Source organism: Xenopus laevis, chromosome 8L (genome assembly GCF_017654675.1).
Source record: "Xenopus laevis strain J_2021 chromosome 8L, Xenopus_laevis_v10.1, whole genome shotgun sequence".
NCBI classification, from domain to species: Eukaryota; Metazoa; Chordata; class Amphibia; order Anura; family Pipidae; genus Xenopus; species Xenopus laevis.
The window spans coordinates 5,742,039-5,769,967 of record NC_054385.1 but is presented as its reverse complement, the minus strand read 5'-3'; the positions used below and the strand labels follow the sequence as shown (position 1 = coordinate 5,769,967).

General features: G+C 44.3%; 2 protein-coding genes across 9 annotated transcripts in view; both read right to left on the bottom strand.

The window, feature by feature from the left end:
• Positions 1-1,438: 1,438 nt before the first annotated feature.
• On the bottom strand, positions 1,439-4,405 carry LOC108698198 (beta-1,3-galactosyltransferase 9). The gene is made up of 2 exons (XM_018229503.2): positions 3,685-4,405; positions 1,439-3,021 (listed from the first exon to the last, which is right to left on the bottom strand). Exons 1-2 carry the CDS (start codon positions 3,688-3,690, stop codon positions 1,909-1,911), a joined length of 1,119 nt encoding a protein of 372 aa, XP_018084992.1. The 5' UTR covers positions 3,691-4,405; the 3' UTR covers positions 1,439-1,908.
• A 1,728-nt stretch (positions 4,406-6,133) lies between these two features.
• Positions 6,134-27,929, bottom strand: part of vav2.L (vav guanine nucleotide exchange factor 2 L homeolog) — a 118,613-nt gene continuing 96,817 nt past the window's right edge. The window contains exons 4-31 of one of the 8 annotated variants that reach the window (XM_041572356.1): positions 25,628-25,696; positions 22,598-22,694; positions 21,271-21,285; positions 20,623-20,721; positions 19,963-20,031; positions 18,610-18,710; positions 15,996-16,095; positions 15,771-15,866; positions 14,654-14,722; positions 14,375-14,461; positions 14,091-14,176; positions 13,875-14,007; positions 13,675-13,689; positions 13,269-13,378; positions 12,829-12,930; positions 11,868-11,956; positions 11,695-11,714; positions 10,936-10,957; positions 10,394-10,510; positions 9,854-9,981; positions 8,721-8,792; positions 8,596-8,630; positions 8,392-8,508; positions 8,204-8,291; positions 7,976-8,099; positions 7,503-7,589; positions 6,568-6,722; positions 6,134-6,435 (exon numbers count right to left, since the gene is read on the bottom strand). In XM_041572356.1, coding sequence (XP_041428290.1) covers positions 6,388-6,435; positions 6,568-6,722; positions 7,503-7,589; positions 7,976-8,099; positions 8,204-8,291; positions 8,392-8,508; positions 8,596-8,630; positions 8,721-8,792; positions 9,854-9,981; positions 10,394-10,510; positions 10,936-10,957; positions 11,695-11,714; positions 11,868-11,956; positions 12,829-12,930; positions 13,269-13,378; positions 13,675-13,689; positions 13,875-14,007; positions 14,091-14,176; positions 14,375-14,461; positions 14,654-14,722; positions 15,771-15,866; positions 15,996-16,095; positions 18,610-18,710; positions 19,963-20,031; positions 20,623-20,721; positions 21,271-21,285; positions 22,598-22,694; positions 25,628-25,696 — 2,350 coding nt within the window. In that variant the 3' untranslated portion in view covers positions 6,134-6,387. Of the gene's footprint in view, positions 6,436-6,567; positions 6,723-7,502; positions 7,590-7,975; positions 8,100-8,203; positions 8,292-8,391; positions 8,509-8,595; positions 8,631-8,720; positions 8,793-9,853; positions 9,982-10,393; positions 10,511-10,935; positions 10,958-11,694; positions 11,715-11,867; positions 11,957-12,828; positions 12,931-13,268; positions 13,379-13,674; positions 13,690-13,874; positions 14,008-14,090; positions 14,177-14,374; positions 14,462-14,653; positions 14,723-15,770; positions 15,867-15,995; positions 16,096-18,609; positions 18,711-19,962; positions 20,032-20,622; positions 20,722-21,270; positions 21,286-22,597; positions 22,695-25,627; positions 25,697-27,929 lie in introns of those variants that run through there. The other 7 variants (XM_018229495.2, XM_018229497.2, XM_018229499.2 and 4 more) reach the window with 7 other exon arrangements.

Genomic DNA, 27,929 nt, shown 5'->3' with positions numbered 1-27,929 from the left:
CGTTCATTTTCAAAAGGCCCCGAGGTGCCGCTGTCTCCTCAATTGCTCGTTGCCAGGAGATGCCGTAGGTTTTGTCGGTTTGTATGTGAGAGCGGCTGCCTCAGGCTTCATGAATAATGGCTACAGCCTAATGCAGCAATGAGCGCATCTACACAAGCCACTAATGTTTTTGGGAAGATTACGTTGCTTAGGGAAACGTTTTGTGGACTACTCGTGGGATTCCGCTGTTAGTTATTTACTGCATATTTTATCATCTAAATGTGAATGATGTGCTGCTTGTCTGAGCTCAGATTGTGCTCCGAATCATTAAAGGGGAATTTATATTGTTTGTATTGTACTGTACAGTATAAGGGTATAGTTTATTGTGTGCCCAGAACATTCCTTCTCTGTATATTTGTATTTATACATATGGGAGGAGGGAGGTGCCATATTGATTCCCTTAGACCAGTGATCCCCAACCAGTAGCTCGCGAGCAACATGTTGCTCTCCAACCCCTTGAATGTTGCTCTCTGTGTCCTCAGAGCAGATGCTTATTTTTGAATTCCAGGCTTGGAAGCAAGTTTTAATTGCATAAAAACTAAGTATAGTACCAAGTAGAGCCTCTTGTAGGCTTCCAGTCCACATAGGGGCTACCAAATAGCCAATCACAGCCCTTATTTGGCACCCCATGGGACTATTTTATGCTTGTGTTGCTCTCCATCTCTTTTTACATTTGAATGTGGCTCACGGGTAAAAAAAGGTTGGGGACCCCTGCCTTAGACAGTACAGTATGAGGGTATAGCTTATTGTGTGCCCAGAACATTCCTTCTCTGTATATTTGTATTTATACATATGGGAGGAGGAGGTGCCATATTGATTCCCTTAGACAGTACAGTATGAGGGTATAGCTTATTGTGTGCCCAGAACATTCCTTCTCTGTATATTGTATTTATACATATGGGAGGAGGAGGTGCCATATTGATTCCCTTAGACAGTACAGTATGAGGGTATAGCTTATTGTGTGCCCAGAACATTCCTTCTCTGTATATTTGTATTTATACATATGGGAGGAGGAGGTGCCATATTGATTCCCTTAGACAGTACAGTATGAGGGTATAGCTTATTGTGTGCCCAGAACATTCCTTCTCTGTATATTTGTATTTATACATATGGGAGGAGGGAGGTGCCATATTGATTCCCTTAGACAGTACAGTATGAGGGTATAGCTTATTGTGTGCCCAGAACATTCCTTCTCTGTATATTTGTATTTATACATATGGGAGGAGGAGGTGCCATATTGATTCCCTTAGACAGTACAGTATGAGGGTATAGCTTATTGTGTGCCCAGAACATTCCTTCTCTGTATATTTGTATTTATACATATGGGAGGAGGGAGGTGCCATATTGATTCCCTTAGACAGTACAGTATGAGGGTATAGCTTATTGTGTGCCCAGAACATTCCTTCTCTGTATATTTGTATTTAATAGTGATGTTAAACTAATATAGAAGACGGATATATGCTTCCTGTCTACCATTTGTAGCGGAAGAGCCCCACTGAGTAGAACACCGTTACTAATATTGTTAACAGAACACAAGCAAATAAAACCAATATTTCTTTTATTACTCTTATTACAACCTGGAGAATCAGAGGGTACGAGTTATTGACCCATTATATGAAAAGCACTTCTTTTAAATACAAACCACACAAAATTCACTGCAGGAACAGGAAACTCTATTTCTGATTTATCTACTACCAGGCCAGCTTTTCTTGGCTTGAGTACGGCAAGTCGAGTAGAGCCATCATTACCGAGCTGTCTGGGCTGCAAGTCAACTAGAAATGGAGATTAAGTATCTGCCGCTTCCTTCATTGGCTCCTCACGGCCTTTCCAGAAGACCCATCACGTCTAGTTTCCAAAGTAAACATCGTATTAAAAGTCTGGCTCCCCTTTCTTTATTTTACCTCCATTAAAGTACTTGAATTCACCCAGATAAGTCTTGACTTTACAGGACACCAGGCCGTAGTACGTTTCAAGGACAGAGCACTCCTTGCTGTTGCTCATGTCCTTCCAGAGGAAAGAGAGTTCCTCTTCTCCCACCGAGGAAGAAGAGAAGATGAACTTGTAACAACATCTGTCATACATGATGTGTTTAGGGCCGGAGAATCGGGAGCTGTGAACGGGAACGACCCCTGCTTTCCGAGCACAGATCCCAAGGAAGACATCTGGCGGCAGTAGCGTGGTGACCTCTTTGGAGACCAGATAAACCTTCCTTGCTACATCCTGAGAAAAAACCAAGGCAGTCCCACTGCAGTAATCGGGGTAAAGGGCATCTGGATAGGATGATATGGGGACAAAATCAGGACTCCTTGATTCTCTTTCCGGAACGCCCTGGTGGATGACTCTTCCGACGTACACATCTTCAGAACGTGTCTCGGAGGTCAGCATGTATCTCAGATAATCAATTAGGCTTTCCATGTTCACAAACGCCTCTTGGTCGACTTTAAGAATGAATCTCGCGTTGGGGCAGAAGGTCACAATCCACTCCATGGACATGATGACCTTTAGTGTTCTGTTTTCATAGGCATCCAAGAAGCATGCTTCCACTATATCCTTATGGACCTGTGATTCATTGAGGAGCTCCGATTGAGTTTCTTCTGAGAGTGGCCTTCCCAAGGCAAACACACGTACCACCACGAGGTCTTTGTAATTGGTCATGTTACCCCAAGTATAACGGATCTTCTCCCTCCTCGTCTTGTTTTCTGGGCTGCTGAAAACAACCATCAGCAGAAAGACGTCCCGACCAGAACAAAGGCCTTCCTCCCTAATTACATAGGACTCGGAGATATTGTTCTTCAGAGGTTGCATGTTCAGGTTCTTCGCTTGTTCCCTGATCTCAAGGAACCTTCCTTCTGTGTAAGACACAGGTACAGACTGCATCAAGTATTCCTCCATGAAGTCTGCCCCGAAGAGCAAGGCGTGGAACAGCACAAAGTTAAAAAGGATGAAGCACCACTGGTGGGTACGGAGCCTGCAAGGTGCCACCTAGAACACAACAAAGAGAGGGTGTTATTAGAATGATCTGGACCACATTAAATGCTCAGATGCACATTCTTCAAGGCAAACTTAAGGCACCTCAGTCATATGCTAGAGTGGACCAATTAAAAAGAGTGGACCTGTGGTGTTCAAACCGTTGATATATCTGAAAGGAGGGCTATTACCCCTGAAAAACTTCTCCTTATATGCTATGGATATGGATATGGAATTTCTATTAGCTGAAGCAAGCAATATGGCAGCTTTGGGTCATCTATTGTAGAAAATATGAACGATCAGATAAGAATATCTCCACCACCACAACCACGTAGAGGCCCTAGATTTAGATCCCAGCATCTGACCCATAGCCAAGATCTGGTGCAATTCTCAGTTTGGATGTCCTCCCCTCTGTTTAATGGTAATTGCCTGATCCATGTTGGTGCACTCGGGGTCGGTCTTGTGCGCCCCTTTTCTCTCTAGCTGGTAATACAGATTGCTAGGGCAGCAAAATAAACACTGTGCCCATCATTTGGGTGCTACCCAGACTGGGACGGCTCTTGAGTAGGGTCTGTTTACTGGCTGCTGCCGTATTCCTCTTGTGCCACATACACAGTAAATGAAATAGTAATTAAAATAAATAAATAAAATAATTAATAAAATAAAGGTATTGCTTACCGGCATGATACCGAGGCTTCACAATCACGTTCCTCTTGCTCCAATATTGACTCTAATATAATAAACCCCAAAGGAGACTTATAAACCCCTCGCTTCACTCCCGGCCGTGTTTATTGCTGGAAACCTTCCGGATAAAGTTACTTTCCCGTCCACCTGATCCTGCTTTTCTCTCCACCTGAGCTCAAGGCAAAGGAAACCGGAAACCCAGGTGGGATCAGGTGGCATCGGCGTTAGTTTCTGTGCTCAATAGAAAACAGGCTCAGAGATACCTTTATTCCTCCTCTCCCCCCCGTCTACCATTTCTCTAAATATCCGTATAACGGGCATCTGTTCTCCTGTCTGTCCATGTACTTTGTATCCAATAATTCCCTCTGAATTTGGGAGGGAGATTGGCTCCTTTTATCTTTATTTGTATAGAGAAGCCTATGGGCTGTAGAGACTGCTGTGTAGAACATTATCATTCTTATTAGTGATGTGCGGGACCACCCGATACCCGCGGGTTGGGCCAATCTCAGCACTCTATTTGCGGTTCGTGGGTTGAGCTCTTCTGCCTGTTCTCCCCTCCCGCTTGTGACATCAACGACCCACACATCACTAATTCTTATATAATCATAAAGTTTGTGGACCCATGGATATCCTTACAAATACAGTAGGGGGTACATGATCCCTTATAATACATGAGTGATTCTCGGAGTTCCCCGTATAACTCAGCCTGCAGCCTTGTGCCTTTATATGGTCACAGAACAACCTCTCGGTGACTTCTAATATCCTTATCATTTACAGTAGGGGGTACATTATCCCTTATAATACATGAGTGATACTCAGAGTTCCCTGTATAACTCAGCCTGCAGCCTTGTGCCTTTATATGGTCACAGAACCCCTCAGTGACTTCTAATATCCTTATCATTTACAGTAGGGGGTACATTATCCCTTATAATACATGAGTGATACTCAGAGTTCCCTGTATAACTCAGCCTACAGCCTTGTGTCTTTATATGGTCACAGAACAACCCCTCAGTGACTTCTAATATCCTTATCATTTACAGTAGGGGGTACATTATCCTTATAATACATGAGTGATACTCAGAGTTCCCTGTATAACTCAGCCTGCAGCCATGTGCCTTTATATGGTCACAGAACAACCCCTCAGTGACTTCTAATATCCTTATCATTTACAGTAGGGGGTACATTATCCCTTATAATACATGAGTGATACTCAGAGTTCCCTGTATAACTCAGCCTGCAGCCTTGTGCCTTTATATGGTCACAGAACAACCCTCAGTGACTTCTAATATCCTTATAATTTACAGTAGGGGGTACATTATCCCTTATAATACATGAGTGATACTCAGAGTTCCCTGTATAACTCAGCCTGCAGCCTTGTGTCTTTATATGGTCACAGAACAACCCCTCAGTGACTTCTAATATCCTTATCATTTACAGTAGGGGTACATTATCCCTTATAATACATGAGTGATACTCAGAGTTCCCTGTATAACTCAGTCTGCAGCCTTGTGTCTTTATATGGTCACAGAACAAACCCCTCAGTGACTTCTAATATCCTTATCATTTACAGTAGGGGGTACATTATCCCTTATAATACATGAGTGATACTCAGAGTTCCCTGTATAACTCAGCCTGCAGCCTTGTGCCTTTATATGGTCACAGAACAACCCCTCAGTGACTTCTAATATCCTTATCATTTACAGTAGGGGTACATTATCCTTATAATACATGAGTGATACTCAGAGTTCCCTGTATAACTCAGCCTGCAGCCTTGTGCCTTTATATGGTCACAGAACAACCCCTCAGTGACTTCTAATATCCTTATCATTTACAGTAGGGGGTACATTATCCCTTATAATACATGAGTGATACTCAGAGTTCCCTGTATAACTCAGCCTGCAGCCTTGTGCCTTTATATGGTCACAGAACAACCCCTCAGTGACTTCTAATATCCTTATCATTCAGAGCAGGGGGTACATTAGGAATTTTCAGAGAGTCATTTGACTGTTTAAAAGGATATATCTTATAGGATATCCATGGCCCGTGTGTATTATATGCATCTAATACACAAGAATACACTGTGAATATCCTGTAAATTGTATTTAATATCAATTTTGCTTAGAGATGCCACGGGTTATAATAATGCTCAGTGATGTAATTTCTGAAATCTGTGTATTATAATAACCCCGTATTGTAAAACTAAAGGATATAAGAAGCCACCTTGTGTTTTTGAGTCATGAAACTGCTCTGTGACATATCCTTATATTGTACAACAGGGGGCACATTATTCACTGCGTAATAGTCCACATTTCTAAATAAAGGATCTGAACAAACAGTAAAACCCCCGTCAGGCCTCCCAGGTCCCCATCAGTGACCATTGTAACATTTGGTAGCCCGACAGGGAGTTGTAGCCGCTTCCAAGAAATCACGATACAAACGCAGCCAGATCTGGAATGACTTTAATTCCGTTAAAAGATGCGTCGGCAACATTCACCAATCGGCGCCTCTTTCATACGCCTGCCATAGATCAGCATTATAAATCTTATATACAAGTAGTACGGGCACAAAGGAGCCAAAGTCAGTGGCCAGGCTGGGCCTGTGGAATGCCAGAGGGAGTCACTTTAGAGTGTCTGCTGTGCAAATGCCTCTTTAAAGGAGGGCAATGGGTACGGGGGGCTTCATCCAGAATGGGAGAGTTCATTGAACCCCTTCCTCTTCCACGTATGTCGATGGAAACCACCCAATCTGTAAGAAGGAGACAGTTGTATCACCCGGCTTGTTTAGGAGCAAAGTGCGAAATTCAGAAAAATCCAGAATTCCAGTATTAAAGCATCAACCCTTCTAAAGAGGAGCCTTTTGATTGGCCGGCACACTCACCCTGCCGTTGGTCTCTCCTTTCCACCATCCCTGGTCTCCTCCAATCCGGTTGTAGATCTTGACGACGTCCCCTTCCCGCAGGGAAAGCTCACGCATGTCTCTGGCGGCAAAGTTGTACCTGGCGATGGCCGTTCCTATCGGTCGCGGCGTGAACACTGCAGGGGTGACAGCAAATGGTTTGATCTGCAGGAGTTGGGGTACGGCCTGTCTGTCCCATTGCCCATCTCTGGCTAAGAGTTTGGACTACACAACTGCAGCCAATGGGGCCAGTCTATTGCTACTATTGCGACTAATTGTCAGCTCTTGGGATATTACCCTGCCAATTAAACCTGTGGGCACAGATAAGGCAGACAGTGACGTCACAATAACAATGCAGGTGTTGAGGAGACAGCAACACACTGATTATTATAGAAAATGGACTGTGTGTTTGTTATATATGGGAACTGTCTGTGCCCCTTCTGCTGCTGAGACTCATGGGAGGATTTCAAGAACAGTCTGAGGCTGTTTTTGCATTGATTCAAGTCTGTAGTTAAACTGCAGCTCCCACAATGATGGGATCTGCAAGGGGCTATAGATCCATTAGCTGAGGCTGCAGGGAGTTACAGGCCATATAAGGTGCAAGGCATCAGGGTTGGAATTCATTCTGTAGTCCCAGGAATAATGAATATGAAAGAAGCAAAACAAAGAATAATAACACATGAAAAGGAAACAGGGTTACAAGGGGTTGCATTCTGATTTCAAGCTAAATGAGGCAGGGGCTGCTTTACCCCCAAACAGCAGCAGAGAGGATCATGGGAAGGCCCAAACCGCTGCACTTTGACAAAGCCATGATCCAATCGGCATGCTCCATGCGGCACCAAGACATGGCCACAAGGGGGCGCTGTGTTCCACAAGTTATAGAAAGGCAGAAAAAGAACATAAAAGGGCGCCAGTACCTGACCAGAATGGAGTGGACGGGGTCTGGCAAGGGAAGTTGAGGCCCTGAGGACTGAGAAAAGAAAAGTTGTAGGAAGCGCAGGAGGCTGCAAAGAGGTCAGAGAAAAAACAAAAAGGTAGAAGAACGGCAAGAAGTAAAGAACATTTCCAAGCAAATGCAGCAAAACCCAAAAATGATAAAGTTCTGTATCCAACTTATACTGGAAAGTGGGACTATTATTAGCCAGTAGCAGCAGGAGGGCCTCAGCGCAAATAAATGGCTACAACTGCAAATAAAATGGCTACAACTGCAAATAAAATAGCAGAAGCAACTGTCAAAATGTAAATAAATCAGGTTAAAGGGACGTCAATGAGAAAGCGTTGGGTGACCACACTGACCCACCCCTGCCCTAAGCCTCAAGTCACCAAACAAAGGTAGGTACGGTGTCTCGGAGTTACCAATTATCAGCCTATTGGGTGAGTGAGCTCTTACCTGGGCCCCGGGGAGAATTACTGCAGCTGCGACTCGTTCTGGACTTGTAAGGGTACTTCAATATGGTGTCCAGCTGCTTAAAGCTTTCCTTCAGCGAGTGCGTCTGATAGTATTCCACCAGCTCCTGCACATACAAAGGGCATCAGTTCAGAACAGTCTGTCTGTCTGTCTAGCATTAAAGGCCTTACACCAATATGATACCCTTTTATTTACCCCCCCCCCACGTACCAATAAGCTCTCGAACTTCTTGGCTTCTGTTATGTGGATCCAGTTGTTCTTTTCTACCACCTTTATGTGTTTGACTTCGTCATTGAATCTGCAGAGGGAGAAACTCGTTAGAGGAGTCAGTAGGGGGCGGTTGGACAGCAGAAGGAAAGAGGGTGCTAACTGTCAGTTTTGAAGCCTGGGGTCCGTACTTAATGCTGATGGCGAATCGTTCCGCCTCTGCAGGCCTCTCTCGGATCAGGTAGGTCCCGCTGACGTGGCCTTTGAGCAGGTTGTCCGCTTGCGGTCTCTCCACATTCCCAGCGAACCTGTCGGAAGAATATGGAGAGAGAAAGAATGTAAGTTCTGGGCCCCAATCCCTGCAGGCAACCCATCAGTCCCAAGGCGATACCTACCAAGGGTATTTATTGTAATCGGTGCGGATCACAAGCTGGAGGAGAGAAAAGGGGAAATAAAACTTATTATATAATATTTGGTTGAAAGCAAAATGCAGAGGTTGTGATATTAATGCAACACTCACTGGTTCCACAGGACACGGCTCCACCGAAGCACTTGGGAAATAACCAGACTTCTTAGTGAGCAGCAACCGCCCCTGTAGAGCGACAAAAAGAGCAGCCACGTTAGATTTACAGAGGGAGTGTAGAGCCTAGACTCAAACACTCGCCCCACCACTGAGCCTATAAATCCTAACTCCAACATAAAGACCAGACTCCTCTTTCACTGCTCAGAAACTGTGGGTATCCCTTGAACCTTCACCCCACCACCACCACTGAGAATGAATGCATTGAGCCTTGACTCTTATTGCCGAGAATTAGCTGAACTCTGAATCTTCATCCAACTCCCATGAATTAGCAAACTAAACCGTGACTCACCACACGCCAATAGTTCTGAGCTCTGAATCTTTACCGCACCTTGGCTCTTCACCCAACCACCAACACCACTGAGAATGAGTGCACAAAACCTTGACCAAGCCTCAAACTCCTCATCCTACCACTGAAAGATGCACACTCAACCCCGAATCTTCACCCCAACAGAAAGAATTGGTATACTGAGCCTTGACACCCAGCACTACGAAGCGTTAGTTCTTAACACCAAACAACCTACTGCCAAGAATTAGAGCATGGAGCCATGACTCTTCATCTCCACTCCCACCCCTGAGACTTATCACACTAAAGCTGTACTTACCACTAGTGATGGGCAGGTTGAGAGAAATTCAACCCGCACCCAACCCTCCTGCGGAACCCACAGGTCGGGGCGTGTATGGTTAGACTTCCGCATACAATTGTTGGTCTTCGTTGGGTTTGGGTTGACTATACTGTGCCTGGCTTCCGCCTCCTTTGAAGTTGGCCAGCACATCACTACTCACCACTAATAAATCTTCACCCACCAGTGAGAGTCAGTACTAAGCTTCAAATCATCACCCCACTACCAAAACATAGAGCACAAAGCCCTGACCCCACCACCACTAGGGATTAGTACACTGAGCTTTGGCTCACCACCCACATTACTGCACCAAGCCACAAACTTTTCATCCTACTACTGAGAATTAACGCACCCAATCTTGAATTTTCAGCCTTGGTTCTTCACCCCATCATCTTTAAGAATTATTTTGACACCCAATACTAAGAATTAGTACACTAAGTCTTAACTCACCTCCCACCATTGAGAATTCGGGTTGCCCCGCACCAACTCGATCAGGTCATCTTTCTGAAAGGTTAATACGGGTTTCCCCGGAGGTGCTGGGTTTCCGAAGTAGTTCTGTACCGCAACCATTTTAGGCCCTGGAAAGAGGACACGGCGTCAGTAACGCAATGGGTGTAGAGCACAATCATGCAAAACCTCGGGGAGCTGCACCCCATTCCGTTACACACAGCATGCAACAAGCCTCAGCCTCTACACCCTTCTAGTTAGGGGGAGGCTACAACCGAACATGGACAGATCTGTATCACTGGAAAATAAGCCTGGCTTAATCAGCTGAACGTCGCCGTAACACTTCATTTGATTGGTTTGTAATCAGTATTCAGCACTTTGATTGGTTATGTCGTTTGGTAGGAAATACATCTAGGTGCAATAATGGTGAGATTGTGTATTGAGCCAATTAAAGGATATGAAATGGATCAGTTTTTAAGCCAAACTTATTTTGATGACACATTAAGGATCCTCGAAAGACCATGCGCGTGAGGGTCTCCATACCTTGGTAACATTTGAGATTTATCAAATTACATGTGGTGTTTTTCAGAAGGCTGGAGAACTCATTTTTCACTGCACTTCTCATTTTCTGCTGTGTCCTACATGGTAGAGTCCTGCCCCCTGACCGGGAAGGGAGCAGTCGAGATTAAAATTGGTACCTGCCCTTTGCCGCAAAACCACTGCATGCATTGTCACATTCCCTTTATACCAACGTGAGGAGGGGAACCTGACGATGGAACTAACCCAATTCTAATTTATGACGGAAACACTCTGTTTGGACTGGGGTCATGAAATGGTAGTGTAGAATGGGAGGCACCACCTCTTTATGGGTTTATGGTTATGTGTAAATGTCATTGTGTCTGTCCCTTTCTCTTCACTGGTTCTAACGCTTGAAATAATGTATCGGGAGTCAGTTCTCCTCCAGGTTTGGCGAATCTTGTTGGAAACAAGAAAGGGACGCTATGGCGAGATGTTTCTGTGTATAACACACCCTAATCCTGGTGAGAAGCTGCCATAGAGGTGTTTTTTTTTTTTTTGGAGCTTACCTGATACTGTGATAAGAGCATCCTGAAAAAGCAAAGGCAGACTTTAGAAATGTGTCTAATGTATTAGATAAATAGCGAGAGAGAGAGAGAGAGAGAGACAGAAAGATAGAGAGAGAGAGATGATAGATAGATAGATGATAGATAGATAGATGATAGATAGAGAGATGATAGATAGATAGATAGATGATAGATAGAGAGAGAGAGAGAGAGAGAGAGAGAGAGAGATGATAGATAGATAGATAGTGAGAGATAGATAGAGGGATAGATAGAGAGAGAGAGAGAGAGAGAGAGAGAGAGAGAGAGAGAGAGAGAGAGAGAGAGAGAGAGATGGATGGATGACTGGATAATGGATGGATGGATGGATAGATAGATAGATGGCTATATAGATAAATGGATGGACGAATGAATGGATAGATGGATGGATAATGGATGGATGGATGGATAGATGGATGCAACTATGGATGGATGAATGGATAGATAGACAGACAGACAGACAGAGAGATGGATGGATGGATAGATAGATGATAGATAGGTAGATGCAACTATGGATGGATGGATGGACAGGGAGAGAGAGAGAGAGAGAGACAGAGAGACAGAGACAGAGACAGAGAGAGAGAGAGAGAGAGAGAGAGAGAGAGATGATAGATGGATGGATGGATGCAACTATGGATGGATAAATAGGTGGATGGAAGCAACTATGGCTGGATGGATAGATAGATATATAAAATAGATGCCACTACATGGCAAAGGCTATCTTACCACGTCATCCGTAGACCCACCTGAAGCAAACAGAAAAAATATATTATAACAGCAGGAAGGCCCCTCTCCCAGCAGTGCATGAGCAGGACAAGGTACAGGTTGTACGTATGCCACACAGCGGTGCAAACCACAGAAAGGGCTGGTTGACGCCCCTGGGATTACGTAGAACTTACCGGTTTTGCAGGCATGAATGGTTTCCAGGCACTCCTTGTGGACCCCAACGCCGCACCGAGAACAAAAATATCCCTGGTAAAAAGTGCCCCTGTGGGGAAGAGGAGACAGTTAGACGTGGACTCAAAGGGTTTTGTGAGTGGTCTGCAACCTATTATTGCAATACACAGTCATCCTCTGCCTCCTGCTGGGGAGGCTCTCTTGCCAAATTCTGGATACGCTTTCCTGACTATGTATTAGATGTCCCTGTCCCTTTAAGGACAAACTCTCATTTACCTTAATAATGAAAATTGATCCAGCAGATAAACATTTCCCCTTCGCCCCCCCCTGTGCTTATTTTATTACTCAGGTTCGATCGCCAGCGCTGACTGGAAATGATATTTAATTGCACGCTTATTACTGCTGGATGATTGTGGCGGGGGGGGGGCTTATTGGCGAATGGGAGAGGGGCCACGAGTCGGATGAATTACTGGGTCACATCGAGTTCATCTAGCTAATTGCCAGTCGGGCACCCCGGCATCTGCTTAATTAGTTTTCTCTGTAAATTACCTTCGGGGGAACCGCGCCAAAACATACAATGTTGCCGTTGCTGCCGCCGGCACTTTCAGTATAAAGGGGCATTAAACAATTACACATATCCACTTGTTTATTAGATTTCCTGCTTACAATGCTGCAGCAACTATATGACTGGTTGCTATGGGTTACTAGACCTCCTGCAAGCTCTGCTACCCCTTGTGTTATTACAGCACAGATTCGTTTAGCAAGTTATAGCTTAGAAAGTAGGTCAATGAACGAAGACAGAATCAACCTTTTGGAGGAGGAATGGGCATGGGATGTCCAAAACAATGAGTCCCCTAAGGGCCCTCCAAATATGAGAATTTGGCAACTCTTCTGACGAGTTCTAGGAGATGATTAATCAAGGGCTTTGCCACTACTTTAGAGGTGGATAAATAACCCACTCACCTCAGGAACATCTTGCAGGCTTTGCAGTTGGTGGTTTTGTCGAATGTAAACATCTGGAAGTTGTGGTGGTTGGCGGTGGCCTTTTCGGGCTTTATGTTTGACCTGATAAAAATGAGAGTTCTCTGTACTTACTGCTTAATGACCAGGCTACATTAGCTAGTGATCCCTTTCGAGAAGAGGAGCCTGACGATTACAGGAGAGGTGGTTAGGGGTAGCCCATGTACAGTACCCAAAGCTTAACCAACAAGCTGTAGGCTTCTATTGATCTACAGATGACTGGTAGACATGGGATAGTGGACTGAAAGATGACATCTGATTATAGGTGTATGGTGGAGTCAAGGTGGGAATAAGGGGGAAAGCTCTTTGCCTGTGTGGCCAGCTTTAGTCAGCTGAAATGTGATTGGCTTCCAGGATCTACAGGGATACAGTGAGTCACTTACATTGCCATTTCGAACTGCTCCATCCACTTCCTCTTCATCTCCTCTGTCTTGCAGAAAAACTGAAAGCCCTGCTTGCCTTGGAGATGGACCAGGAAGAACCCATAAGACCACTGAAAGACACAAAGTCAATATGGCTCCTTGGGTGAGGGGTGTGAGGAAGACACAATGAAGAATAAATCTGTCCACCCAGGCACCTTCACATCTCCCCACACCTTTAGTAAGCCAGCCAGCAGAAAGCCACCGATATGACATCTGTAGAGGCCCAACCATGAATATTTGAGAAGCGTATCATCTAAGATACCATAAAAGGGATAGTAGTGGAAGGAACATGCACCACCTCCTTTCTAATGTCAAACTTAATGAAGAAAAAGAGATGTTTAATAGGTTCCTTTTTGGGATTCCTTACCATTTTGCCGTGGGACTAGGTCAGCGTGAGGGGAATAAAGTAGAAAAAGGTTGTTATAACAAGGAAATATATATTATACCTATGCATATGAACTAAACAGAAGTTGTACTTCTAATTGGTGAGATCATTCCTATTGGTCCACTGCTTCCATAAACCACACCCACCACATACATATAGGCTCCAATACGACACAAACCTACCTTTTTTATGTCTTTGTTGTTCATGGGGTCGTCATTCATCTTGTGACTCAGCAGCTCGATGATTTCCTTCAGTTCATAGTTGTAGCCTCTCCTTTTGCAGACAATCACCACTTTGTCAAACAGGAAGAGATACCTGAGCGGATAAGATCGAAGAGTCATTAGGTCACCAGCACAATATAACCTATCAGAAACAATCTTACTGGAAGAGTCATTCACCTGTCCTGTTTGGTCTGGTTAACGATGGAACGAACTTTTAACTCCCCGTCTATCTTTGGTCGCCCAAATTCTTCCAAGCTGACTTGCTGGTAGGAGTAGAAGAAGAGTGGGTTAGAATTGGGCAACTATTCGTTACTATTCTTTACTGTTCCGAGGCAATGCTTTAACATTACTTTGCTCCAAACATGGCACCTGTACAGGGGATTACAGGCCGGTACATACTATTCAGAGACATCTTTTCCTTTTAAGAGGGTTGACATATCTTGTAAGACTTGTTTTCTTACCAGGTTTTCTATGGAATTCTGGAACTCGCCAATCTTCTTTAACGTTTCCTTATCCCTTTTCACTTCATTGATGTACATTGCAAGGTCCTGCAAATGTGAATGGGTTTAGTTAACATCCAGTCAAATGATATGAGCCCCATCCAAGATGAGAACCTCCTGAGAAGTGCTTTGACCAAAACAGAAAACTGGGTACATTGATGGTCCAATCAGGTGATGGATGGGGGTCTTTTATTCTCACAAAAGATGATGAGCATAATTTAAATTCACTGAGCAACCTACCTGCATGGCATCCAGGGCTTCCTTAAGCGTATGTCTCTCTGGGCTGTCTGCTGTGTGGCTGAGAAGTTCCTGCAATGAGAAACAGTCAGTCAAACCTTATAATGCAGAACCCCCCTAGGATGAACTGGAACCCCAAATGTCAGCCAAGCCTGCTCCCCAATATCAGTGGCCAACCTCACTAACGCAATTATGGCTAAATGGAAGCAACTCCCAGCAACATGTTCCAACAGGAAATAGAGGGAATTGAGGACCATGTTCCAGAATCTAGTGGAACCTTCCCTGAAGGGTAGAGGGAAGAGAGGACCATATTCCAGCATCTAGTGGAGCCTTCCCTGAAGTGTAGAGGCAACAGAGGACCATGTTCTAACATCTAGTGGAACCTTCCCTGAAGAGTAGAGGCAACAGAGGACCATGTTCTAACGTCTAGTGGAACCTTCCCTGAATAGTAGAGGCAACAGAGGACCATTTTCTAACATCTAGTAGAGCCTTCCCTGAAGGGTAGAGGCAACAGAGGACCTTGTTCTAACATCTAGTGGAGCCTTCCCTGAAGAGTAGGGGCAACAGAGGACCTTGTTCTAACATCTAGTGGAACCTTCCCTGAATAGTAGAGGCAACAGAGGACCATGTTCTAACATCTAGTGGAGCCTTCCCTGAAGAGTAGAGGCAACAGAGGACCTTGTTCTAACATCTAGTGGAACCTTCCCTGAAGAGTAGAGGCAACAGAGGACCATGTTCCAATGTCTAATAAAACCTTACCTGAGGAGCAGAGAAAAGAGAGAAACATGTTCCAATGTCTAATGAAACCTTCCCTGAGGAGCAAAGGAAAGAGAGGAACATGTTCCAGCATCTAATGGAACCTTCCCCGAAAGGTAAGGGCAGTTACAGCAGCAAAGGTATGGGAAACTTCATATTAATGCCCTTGGTTTGGGAATGAGATGTTGGGCAGGTAGGGGTCCAATGTATTGATCTGTTGCTTTAAATGTATTTAAGGAATATCTCATTTTATACAAATTAACCTGAACTCTTCCTCTGTCAGTGATTAAAATCCATAATTAACCTGCTGTGTTTGTACTTTAGCCCCAGTCAGAGCACCAGGTGGCATTAATATGTAACCTACTTTGAGTAGGAGATGATACTTCAGGACTCTCTGCATGGGGATCACAAGCAAATCTTGCAGCTTGAACTTTCCCTCCTGTACCTTGAGAGAACATTCCTGCGGGGTGAGAAGAAATCAGACTTGGAGGCGGCAATGCAATCTAAGTGCAAAGTCACTTCAGAACCATGTCCCAACCAACTATCCAGGTGGAGATAACAGGACTTGCACCACAGAGATACTCCCTACCTCCAGTTTAGTGCGCACATCTTCACGGGTTGCTATAAGCTGGTCCAGGGTCTTCTGGCAATACTCAATATGGCTGCAGTAGTCCCCATAGATGAGTAGTCTGTGGTTGACAACAAAACACAATTGGTTTCAGTCTACAGCCAATTGTCATCATTAATACTAATTATTAAGGTGCCTAGGAATCAGGGCGAGGACAGGCCGGTGCCGGAATGTTACTGCGGATTTACAGACAGGGTGTTCTGCCACTTGGTTCTATACAAGGAACCTGGAACGCTCTGCAGAGGCGAAGGCCAAACCTATTAAACCACTAACCATGATATAAAACCCTACGGTTACAGAGTCACTCAAGTGTTTCCCGTCCAAACCACAAGCCAATAAAGCTGGGAAAGGGCCCAAAGTGGATAAGTGAAGCCGCCCTTTGTACACTAGGGAAAGCCGTGTTCCACCGAGCACAGAATGGTATCTATGTACAAAGCGAAGACTCCCAAACAAGCCATTAACCCGAGCCAATAATCGTCTGACCTTGGCTGCCATGTTTGCAATGAAACATTTCCACCCACTTGGCTTAAAAACAAAAACAGCGGGTTTATGCAACCGTTTCCGACCCAGCGGTACCTCGTCTGCACTGCTGAACTACAATCATGGGGCCCTGGACCACTTTGCAGGGTCCTAAATAATAAGCCATCGCTAACCAAGGTGTTAGCAAGGTATAAAAGGGGTCCCCCAAAATAATGTCCTGCATATGCATGACCACTCCTCTGATCTACAACAACCACTCCACATCCAACCTTCTGCATGACCTCCAATCCTAGCACCAAATATGCAAGTTCCACCCCTTGTGTGACTACTCACCCTTTTACATCTCTTTCTCTTGCCCTCTCAAGATTACTAGGAAATGAAAGGGTGTGTATATACACATATATGTAGTCCCATTGCCCATGCTGGGCCCAAGCAAATTCTATATCAAAAGTAAGTGAGTGTAGAACTGGCTGGAAACCCTGTTTATTACAGACAAGGCACCTCCGGGGCGAACTAAGCAATGGGCTTGATAAAGAAAAAGAACACTGACTGCTTAATATACAACCTTAATTATAGCAGGAGAATCACGGGAGGTCTCGGAATAATTGGCATTCCATGGAAATTAATATAAATGCTGAGCACTAGGGGGCAATGTTGCTAAAGCCAAGCAAATACAATGGTCTAGAATCTGCAGATCAGTTGTAAATGAAGCTAATGTACACTAATGAGAGGCTCAGCAATAATTCATGGAAACCATCAGACCCGACATTTATCTGTTTCTGTTCAAGTATCATTCATTGTACAAGTCTCCCACTTGGTATATGTTTGCTTATCTTTCGGTTTAGCCACCCCCCCCTGCCTTGTATACCTCAATCAACACAGTTGCTAAGATGAGCGGGACCTAGCAACCAACATTATGAGATACAGAACCTTATATACAGTAATTCCAAAGGACATTTAAATGGGGCACATTCCGATTATTTTTTTTTTAGTACTTTTCGAGTATTTTGGAAGAACAAACAGAAAGCTGCCCACTCTCCATCGCACATCATGGAACTCTCTTTTTAGAAGATGCAGGGAAATACAACTCCCGGCACCCTCAGGAAAGCCTAAAACATGTACCAATAGTCTTACAGTTTCCAGGTCTGCTGCATAATATAGTGAAATAGAACATCTGCACCAAAGGTTGCGACTCCTGCACTAATTCCGAGTACAAATGCCGCTCTCCTTTGTTGGGGGCTCAGCTGATAAAGGAATTCTGTTGGGTTCCTTTGTGTTCTCCCAGGCCAAATTCCGTCTAGACTTGATATTATTCACCTTAGCAGCACATACCTTTGCCATGACTCAGTGCCACTAGCTTGTTAACTGCTGCACTTCAAAAAAAATACCTTTATTCCCCATGTTCCTTGTGATATCACCGTGCAAATATGCCAAACCCCAGGCACAGAAACGAGGTCAGGGGGGCAAGATGATCACACAGCTGGGTGCCTTGTTTTAATCAGGCAATGGGGAGGGGGGGATGCTTTGGAATTAAGGCCCCAGAAAACAGAATTTCAAAAGAAGTTCCCCTTTAAATATAACAAATGCATTGTGGAAACAAAACTTTAGTTGCCCTTTAATGTGTGTTTCCGAACAGCTCATAGAAAGAGCCATACAACAGGAATCCAGGAGCATTCCATAGGCATAACTGGCCTAACGCCTGGACACACGGACTACTCATTGTCATTGGGGGTTACACAACTGTACAAGTGCCTGTCCTCAACCAGAATCCCGGCACAAAGAGATGAAGTGAAAAGAATGAGCTCCGCTGGGGGATGTTTTGGCTTTTATGGCTCCTGGCTGAGATTGAGGAGGCTGAACCTGTAATAGAGCCGTTTAAGGTTGAGCCGCAAATCGCTGGGAGGCATAAAACTGTAATTTCAGCCGGAATTCTGTGCAATAAATAACAACAAACAGACTAGAGAGGAGAGAAGCGAGTAAAGGTTCATGTTGAGTCGGCTGTATTCTGGGCTAGAAGGACTTCATTGCCACCAGCAGACACTTTTATAGGACACTGGGTCTTCCTGGGCTTCATAACATTGAATTTGTCTCTTACTTTTCCTTGTAATCCAGGAACACCTGCCCAATAGAACTGCCCCCCGACATGACTGACAGCTCGATGGTCCGAAGGAAGTTAAAATGCACCTTGATGAGATCCTAGAGAGGAATAACAAACAGTGGGTGAGTCCAACTACAAAGATTGGTTCCTTTATGCTAAAGGGTTCCCTGTATAACTCAGCCTGCAGCCTTGTGCCTTTATATGGTCACAGAACAACCCCTCAGTGACTTCTAATATCCTTATCATTTACAGTAGGGGGTACATTATCCCTTATAATACATGAGTGATACTCAGAGTTCCCTGTATAACTCAGCCTTCAGCCTTGTGTCTTTATATGGTCACAGAACAACCCCTCAGTGAATTCTAATATCCTTATCATTTACAGTAGGGGGTACATTATCCCTTATAATACATGAGTGATACTCAGAGTTCCCTGTATAACTCAGCCTGCAGCCTTGTGCCTTTATATGGTCACAGAACAACCCCTCAGTGAATTCTAATATCCTTATCATTTACAGTAGGGGGTACATTATCCCTTATAATACATGAGTGATACTCAGAGTTCCCTGTATAACTCAGCCTGCAGCCTTGTGCCTTTATATGGTCACAGAACAACCCCTCAGTGACTTCTAATATCCTTATCATTTACAGTAGGGGCTACATTATCCCTTATAATACATGAGTGATACTCAGAGTTCCCTGTATAACTCAGCCTGCAGCCTTGTGTCTTTATATGGTCACAGAACAACCCCTCAGTGACTTCTAATATCCTTATCATTTACAGTAGGGGCTACATTATCCCTTATAATACATGAGTGATACTCAGAGTTCCCTGTATAACTCAGCCTGCAGCCTTGTGCCTTTATATGGTCACAGAACAACCCCTCAGTGACTTCTAATATCCTTATCATTTACAGTAGGGGCTACATTATCCCTTATAATACATGAGTGATACTCAGAGTTCCCTGTATAACTCAGCCTGCAGCCTTGTGCCTTTATATGGTCACAGAACAACCTCTCAGTGACTTCTAATATCCTTATCATTTACAGTAGGGGGTACATTATCCCTTATAATACATGAGTGATACTCAGAGTTCCCTGTATAACTCAGCCTGCAGCCTTGTGTCTTTATATGGTCACAGAACAACCCCTCAGTGACTTCTAATATCCTTATCATTTACAGTAGGGGGTACATTCTCCCCAAGGAAAAACACCTGAATGCGATAGGACAACATGGCACTAGATGAGTCCTGCTGATTGGCTGCTGTGGTTCTATCTGTTACAATAATCCCTCGCCCCCCTTTGGAGACATTTTTCTTTATGCAGATAAGGCCAAACATCCCGATTTACCTCTAAATTAAGGAATATGTTTGCGATCTCCTGCACACTAAGTATCTGCTTCAGGGGGATCATGTAGTACTGAAAGAGACAGAGAATTTGCACATGAAAAGGCATCACGGTGGGTTAGTAACATCTCATTATAATGATGCATCACAGGAACAAGATGGGGCCCCGCTATACACAGGACGGGCACTTTTATGAGAAGACGACTGACATTCCTGTCCTCACATTAGATAACAGCAGTCGGCATGTCAGCGATCTGGCAAAGTCCTTGTTTACTACACGGCCATAAAGTAACAATTTATGCCTCGGCAATGTGAAAGTCCAACCAAAGCTCAGTGATATCAGCCCCAGTCTGATACTCAATCACTCAACTGGCTGCTGGGAGTCCTCTTCCCCTTCCTACAAATGTTATACTTGATGTTTTGGGCTTCTGCACCGACCCAAACCCCCAACAGCCCTTTAGCAGGACTTCAAGGTCCAGGATGGGGAGCGGATATGGAAAAAATTTTATTCTTTCATAGAAATCTAGAGTTGTAGTGTGTACCTCTCAACTTGTCAGTTGAGATCTATTTTCACCCACTGCAAAAAGATGGGAGTTGATCGAGGGAACCATTATCATGAGTACATAAGACCCACCCCAGAACCAGTAGACACCCCACCACCTACATTCTTAATATCCTCCAACGTTCTGTAATAACGATCTTCTGTTTCCCGGATCTCCAGTAAGCAGCAATTCCTTTTGTCATCCTCCGTCATGCCCATTTTCTAGGGAATGAGGATAAATATTTAGCTCATGCATTTGGCAAAACCTTGTACCTTATTGGAGATACAAAAACACATAAATGGAAATGGGACTATTTCTGCTAACTTCGGGGAAGTCACAATCGTCAATGACGTCACAATTATTCATTGTGCGCATTAAGATATTCCTAATGGGACGTCTTGCTGGACTGGGTCTACTGGAGAACCAGACATCCAGGATCCATTTTCATGGACAACTACATGGAGATGAAACCACATGGTATTGAGGTTATATAGGGTTATGATGGAAATTAGAAAGAACTGGTGGCAGTTGTCCCAAACTGGTGCCGACTGGGAGATTCCCTTGTACTCAATGAGGCCAAACGAACCTGCTCTGGTTCTGAGAATTGTTGCTTAGTAAATTCTGGGCTGTAACATGCTGGGCCTCACTGTACAATAGAATTCTAAGCATGAAGCTTTTGTGAAATGAACAGAAATATCACAGTTTCGGAACTCCAGTTCCAGTTTATTTGGGTTCATAAATGGGATAGAGAGGAACCTGTGTTTCCTTACCTGCATATACCGTATCTGAGGCATGGAAAGATAAGCAACATGATTAACCACTTGGAGCCCCATTCAGACCCAACCCTCCAAATATACATTTAGGCTTTCAAACTAATAGAAAAATCAGGACTGGTCAGTCCTTGCCTGAAGACCCTGAGTCCTGCATGTGTTTTGGGTTGGAATTTGCAGATTCCCTAGGAAAGCTCTGAAACAAGCACAATAAAGGGAAGTCACGTGCCGCTGGGGAAGACATGAGCGTTTCCATTTGTTGTGACAGTTTGAGATCCAGAAAGCCCCACAGAGCAGCCGACCAGCATTTTCCTCTCCAACTGCCGCTTCCCCTGCCTGATCTGTCAGCTCCCAGCAAATAAGACACTTTCCAGGCTGCCAGTCTATTTGGTTTTCAGCTGATCACAGGCGTAAAGGGTCGCCCCCGAGTTTGCCGGGGAAAAAACTTGGTGCCCATCCAGGCAAGAGAAGACTAACGGCTCCTATTCTCCTTCCATATGTCTCTGCAGGAGAAGGCAACTTGCTTCTTACACAAGGAACCCACTGTGCTCGTTTACAGCAGCAAATTCCTCCATTTGTTCATAAAAAATAAAAATGGACCAATCCCAAATTTGCTACGAGATTTCCTTGAATCACAGCCTTCAACCAAACCTTTAATATCATGGGATTTTAGGCCATTGGACGACTGAAGGAGAACATTTCATAATGCTGAAATTTTTTTGGGGGGGAGGAGGTTTGGTATTTGCAAATTAGGGTTCTGTTGCATCCATCATAAAATACCCCAAAATAGAGCCTTGTGTCATGTCTGGAACCCAATGAATATCCAAGAAGTGGTTGGGTTTTGACCATGTGACTGCAGGTACCCTGCCTGGGTAAAATGTGGGCTCTAATCTGGGGAAATCTGCCCTTCACTCCAACCCAAAGAGAGAGAACTGTATTTGTAACGCGATTGATCCACCTCTTGGAGTGACATCTCTTTGAGTTAACATGGTTTGGGTCATGATCACAGTTGAGTTTGAAGGTAACGTTAAGTAGCCGGTCTAGGGCATGGCTGGACTTAGATTTGTTTGACCAGACCTGGATAGGACTCAACCCCGAAGCACCAAAAACTGATGGAAAATAATGGTATAATTAGGCTAAATAAAATTGCTCAATGGCTACGGCACCCAAGGTATGACTTGGACCACCAAAACGTTGCCACCTGAATGGCTCAGCGATATCTTCAAGCAACTCTGCAGATATCATAGGATGAAGTGGAGGCAACAATAATCTTTTTTGGCTGTGGTTCCTAACCCGAATACGCCCCAGTTCCACCCAACTGATTTACCATCGGTTGCTGGTTTTCAACCTTGATGATATCTTCGTAAATATCATCCTCTTCACACGGGACGTCGTACGTATCATTCTCCCCGAGGTCGTGCTCACTGAAACGTACAAGAAAGCAAATACAGGGATTCAAGGAGACAACGGTAATATGTGAATATAAATGTATATCTGATGTGCATCAATTTAGTTTTTGGGGATTTTGTGGATCCCCTAGTCAAGTCAGAGAAGTTTTAACAAAGTAGGGATGCACCGAATCCAGGATTTGGTTTGTGATTCGGCCTTTTTCAGCAGGATTCGGCTGAATCCTTCTGCCCAGTCAAACCGAATCTGAATTGGCATATGCAAATTAGGTGCCGGGAGGCAAATTGCATGACTTTTTGTCACAAAACAAGGAAGTAAAAATCATTTTTCCCCTCCTTCCCCTAATTAGGATTCGAATTAGGTTCGGTAAGAGCCGACTCTTTTGCAAAGGATTCGGCCGAAAACCAAAATAGTGTATTCGGTGCATCTCTATAATAAAGTAATGCCCTCCCCCCACAGTCGCCCAATGAGAGAAGCCACATTCTCATCTCCCAGTGGCCCCACAGAAGCAGCGACTTTATGAGCCGCATTGATGTTAAGCCCCAAAGGAGCCCGGCGAGCAGCAATCAAGTCAAGAGTTCACAATAACATACACGTCCCTGTCAAAAGGACCCCCACTCCCCTCCCGGTATTTGTCTCACTCACTCTCAGAAAGGAAGAACAGACACAATCTGCTGCTTATTTAACCCACTAACATGGCATCTGTCAGCAGCGAGAAAAACCCTGATAGCAAAGATGGTAATGAAAAGTAGCGCAACATCTGACAGCCAGGAGCGATTGTTCAGCAAAGGAAGAGGCCAGATGAGGTCCCTAACACCAACTCCAGTGTATTTTATCTACAGCATCCAATGTGGGATTATCATTCTATCCTACCAGATCTGCACCACTGGGACAGAATGTTCTGTTATACAGATAGCTAGAATCTCAGCTGCCATAAAGCAGGACAGGACTGTTGCTTACAATGGGGATCAGATAGGATCTGTGCAGTCACTGGGACAGAATGTTCTGTTATACAGATAGCTAGAATCTTAGCTGCCATAAAGCAGGACAGGACTGCTGCTTACAATGGGGATCAGATAGGATCTGTGCAGCAACTGGGACAGAATGTTCTGTTATACAGATAGCTAGAATCTCAGCTGCCATAAAGCAGGACAGGACTGCTGCTTACAATGGGGATCAGAGAGGATCTGTGCAGCCACTGGGACAGAATGTTCTGTTATACAGATAGCTAGAATCTCAGCTACCATAAAGCAGGACAGGACTGCTGCTTACAATGGGGATCAGATAGGATCTTTGCAGCCACTGGGACAGAATGTTCTGTTATACAGATAGCTAGAATCTCAGCTGCCATAAAGCAGGACAGGACTGCTGTTTACAATGGGGATCAGATAGGATCTGTGCAGCCACTGGGACAGAATGTTCTGTTATACAGATAGCTAGAATCTCAGCTGCCATAAAGCAGGGCAGGACTGCTGCTTACAATGGGGATCAGATAGGATCTGTGCAGCCACTGGGACAGAATGTTCTGTTATACAGATAGCTAGAATCTTAGCCACAAAGCAGGGACAGCCTGCTGTGACACTTCTCTGAAAGCTAGCATTATTTTAACACCCAACTCATCTGCTTCATTGCAGCACTGGGTTTCTAGGTTCGATTCTGGCCAGGGCAGTATCTGCAAGGAGTTCTCCTTACTGTATTTCATCACTATAAAAGCACAGTGAGACTTGTAGTTCTGCTACAGTTGAAGGAAATCCAGTTTTGAAGGTTAACTACACAACAAAGTGGACATGAAACCCTAAGAAATAACTTCAACCTCTCCCACATATCTGCTTCCCTACCGTCGCTTATTCGGCCATTCCCCTTCCCAGGGTGATCGGATCAATTAGGTGCACAATTAGCCGTTTTTGTAACACTGCTATATATCTTCCGCCCCTTCCCCCAGTTCCAGCCATCTGCTTGGCTTCCGTGCCTCTCCCCGGCCATCTGTCTGAAGGCTACAGTGCTCCCATCGGCATTAGCCAGAACATGGCATCATTAGCCAGATATGAGGGCCCCGCACTGGAAAGTAAGGGTACACCAAATCCATCCATATTGGATCGTACCTCTTTGGCTGGAGACTAAACTGAAATTAAATATTCATTTGCATATGCAGATTTCCCTGAAAGCTAAATACCATTGAGACTTCCAGTTTGGGTTCAGTTGAAGATTAGGCCGGACCCTGCAAAATGAATTGGCTAAATCCAGAACTAAATCCTGGATCTGACACTTTCCTACTGGTACGGCTCTAAATACAGTATATAATATAATACAGGTATAAGACCTGTTATCCAGAATGCTCAGTACCTGGGCCTTTCCGTAATCACTTAACTATTAAATAAAGCTAATAGGCTGTTTTTTTTTTCCAATAAAGGATTAATTATATCTTAGTTGGGATCAAAAAAATGTTGATGTTACTGATCCTTTAATATATAGAATTATCCGATGTTATTTTATTGTCTGGTGCTCTGGGCTCAGTAGTAACAAGAACTCACTCGGCAAGTTCCTCCAGGCTTCTGAGAGGGTATAGCTTATTGTGTGCCCAGAACATTCCTTCTCTGTATATTTGTATTTATACATATGGGAGGAGGAGGTGCCATATTGATTCCCTTAGACAGTACAGTATGAGGGTATAGCTTATTGTGTGCCCAGAACATTCCTTCTCTGTATATTTGTATTTATACATATGGGAGGAGGGAGGTGCCATATTGATTCCCTTAGACAGTACAGTATGAGGGTATAGCTTATTGTGTGCCCAGAACATTCCTTCTCTGTATATTTGTATTTATACATATGGGAGGAGAAGGAGGTGCCACATTGATTCCCTTAGACAGTACAGTATGAGGGTATAGCTTATTGTGTGCCCAGAACATTCCTTCTCTGTATATTTGTATTTATACATATGGGAACTCACTCAGCAAGCTCCTCCAGGCTTCTGTATATGTCGTCATCGTTCTCTGTTGTGTCTTCTGAAGGGAAAGGCCTGCAATGGAGAAGAGAAGAAACATCAGAAACTGAGGTCCATGTCAATATACCATTTATTATACGGTCAAGGAACTTGGTCACTTGTAATATACTTTAATTTGAGAGGTACATTATAAACCGAATATAGGCCTCAGTACATTGGAGCAGGCATGAGAGATGGGCATTACAAGTGAATGGAGCAACGAGAGGCAGAGAGAGAAGAGAAGGCTCATTGTTTGAGCCAGAGAAGAGAGGAGGAGGCACCCAGTATAGGAAAAATAAATGCACGGTGCATGTGGAAAAGGAGCAAGTGCCCAAATTACTGCCATTTTCATGCTTGTTCTCCAGTCCTGTTCCTCCCAAGAGTGAAGTTTCTCAGTAGAAAGAGGAAAGAAATAAACAGAATCCTCAGCTGCCAATCGCAGTCCTCGAAATTCTTTATTTTTTTGCGAGATGTAAAGTTAAACACTTCCCTGTCACGGACACCCAAGAAGACAAATATTAAACATGGAAAATATATCCTGTCGATTAATCTTCCACTAAAATGAGATTACTTTATGAGAGTATATATGTTATATAGGAGATACCATATTGATTCCCTTAGACAGTACAGTATGAGGGTATAGCTTATTGTGTGCCCAGAACATTCCTTCTCTGTATATTTGTATTTATACATATGGGAGGAGGGAGGTGCCATATTGATTCCCTTAGACAGTACAGTATGAGGGTATAGCTTATTGTGTGCCCAGAACATTCCTTCTCTGTATATTTGTATTTATACATATGGGAGGAGGTGCCATATTGATTCCCTTAGACAGTACAGTATGAGGGTATAGCTTATTGTGTGCCCAGAACATTCCTTCTCTGTATATTTGTATTTATACATATGGGAGGAGGTGCCATATTGATTCCCTTAGACAGTACAGTATGAGGGTATAGCTTATTGTGTGCCCAGAACATTCCTTCTCTGTATATTTGTATTTATACATATGGGAGGAGGGAGGTGCCATATTGATTCCCTTAGACAGTACAGTAAGAGGGTATAGCTTATTGTGAGCCCAGAACATTCCTTCTCTGTATATTTATATATGAGGAAGCTTCTGATTTTTTGGCAGTGCTAAACTGGAAGTGATAATCCTGGCGTTGGACAGAGGAGGCAGATGAAATGCCAGAGGGCACTATTATGAATTATGTCTGACATGATGCTCTGCTCTATCATCTCAATGAATATGAATGCTTTTGAAGAAACATGAAGCCTAAGATACAAAAGGCACCCCCCCCCAGTCATGGATTTATTATGATCACACATCTGGATAGTCGTAACGGCCAGTGCAATTCTGCAGGGCGAGTCTGTATCTGCAGGAGCTGGCGACGGACACTTCCTGTTTTATGTTGTTACATGAATATTTCATGAGTCCAAACGCTGCTCTGCCGTCTTGTTTTCCTGTCCCTGGGACATTAACCATCTAGAAGTTGAATTAGAGAATTAGAAGGTCTCAGATGCCAATACCGGGGGCCAAGAAAGGTGCAGATATGTCAAAGTATCCGGCCGCTGAATGGTGGAGGGGCCTAGAATGGCCTTGTGCTTTGGAAAGGTTGCTCATTAGGGTGCCGCATTGTTTGTTCCCTTATGACTGCAGAGAAATGTAACTGTGCTGGGGTCCCATGTTTGAGTCCATGTTGCGGGGCTGCAGATACTGTGCCAGGTGGGCTCACGCAAGCGTTTAACATGTTCTTATAAGGCCGGCCGGTGCCAAGTTACACGGGGCTTGTCTGAAAACAAAAACATTCCAGCCATATTTCTTCCTTCCCCCAGCCCCTTCATTCCTTTATTTTATCCAGGAGAAGCCCCCACCCTTCCAACTGCCATTGTGCCTGGGCCCTACGGACAAACAGCAGCCATCATGCCGAGCCTGCGTGGGTGGCTGAGCAAACTCCTGAACTGTGAACCACCACACAGCGCTGGCTCGGAGAAAGAAGAATGCGAGTCTGGGAAAGATTTCACAAGCCGAGTAGGAGGTTTCTCCCTCTGCACAAAAGAATATTTTGGGCAGAGGAAATGGATTTTTATTTCTCTGGCAGTTTTTTCTTGTATTTGGTTGGCTTCCATTGGTGTTCAGCTTATGGGATACGGAGGGAGATCAGCTATAGAAACCACAAAGGCCTGGAAAGTTGTGTTAGTAGGGTTTATTCCTCCTGCTTCTTCTTTCATTTGCTCAACTAATATGTGCCCACTTCTCTTCTGCCCCATC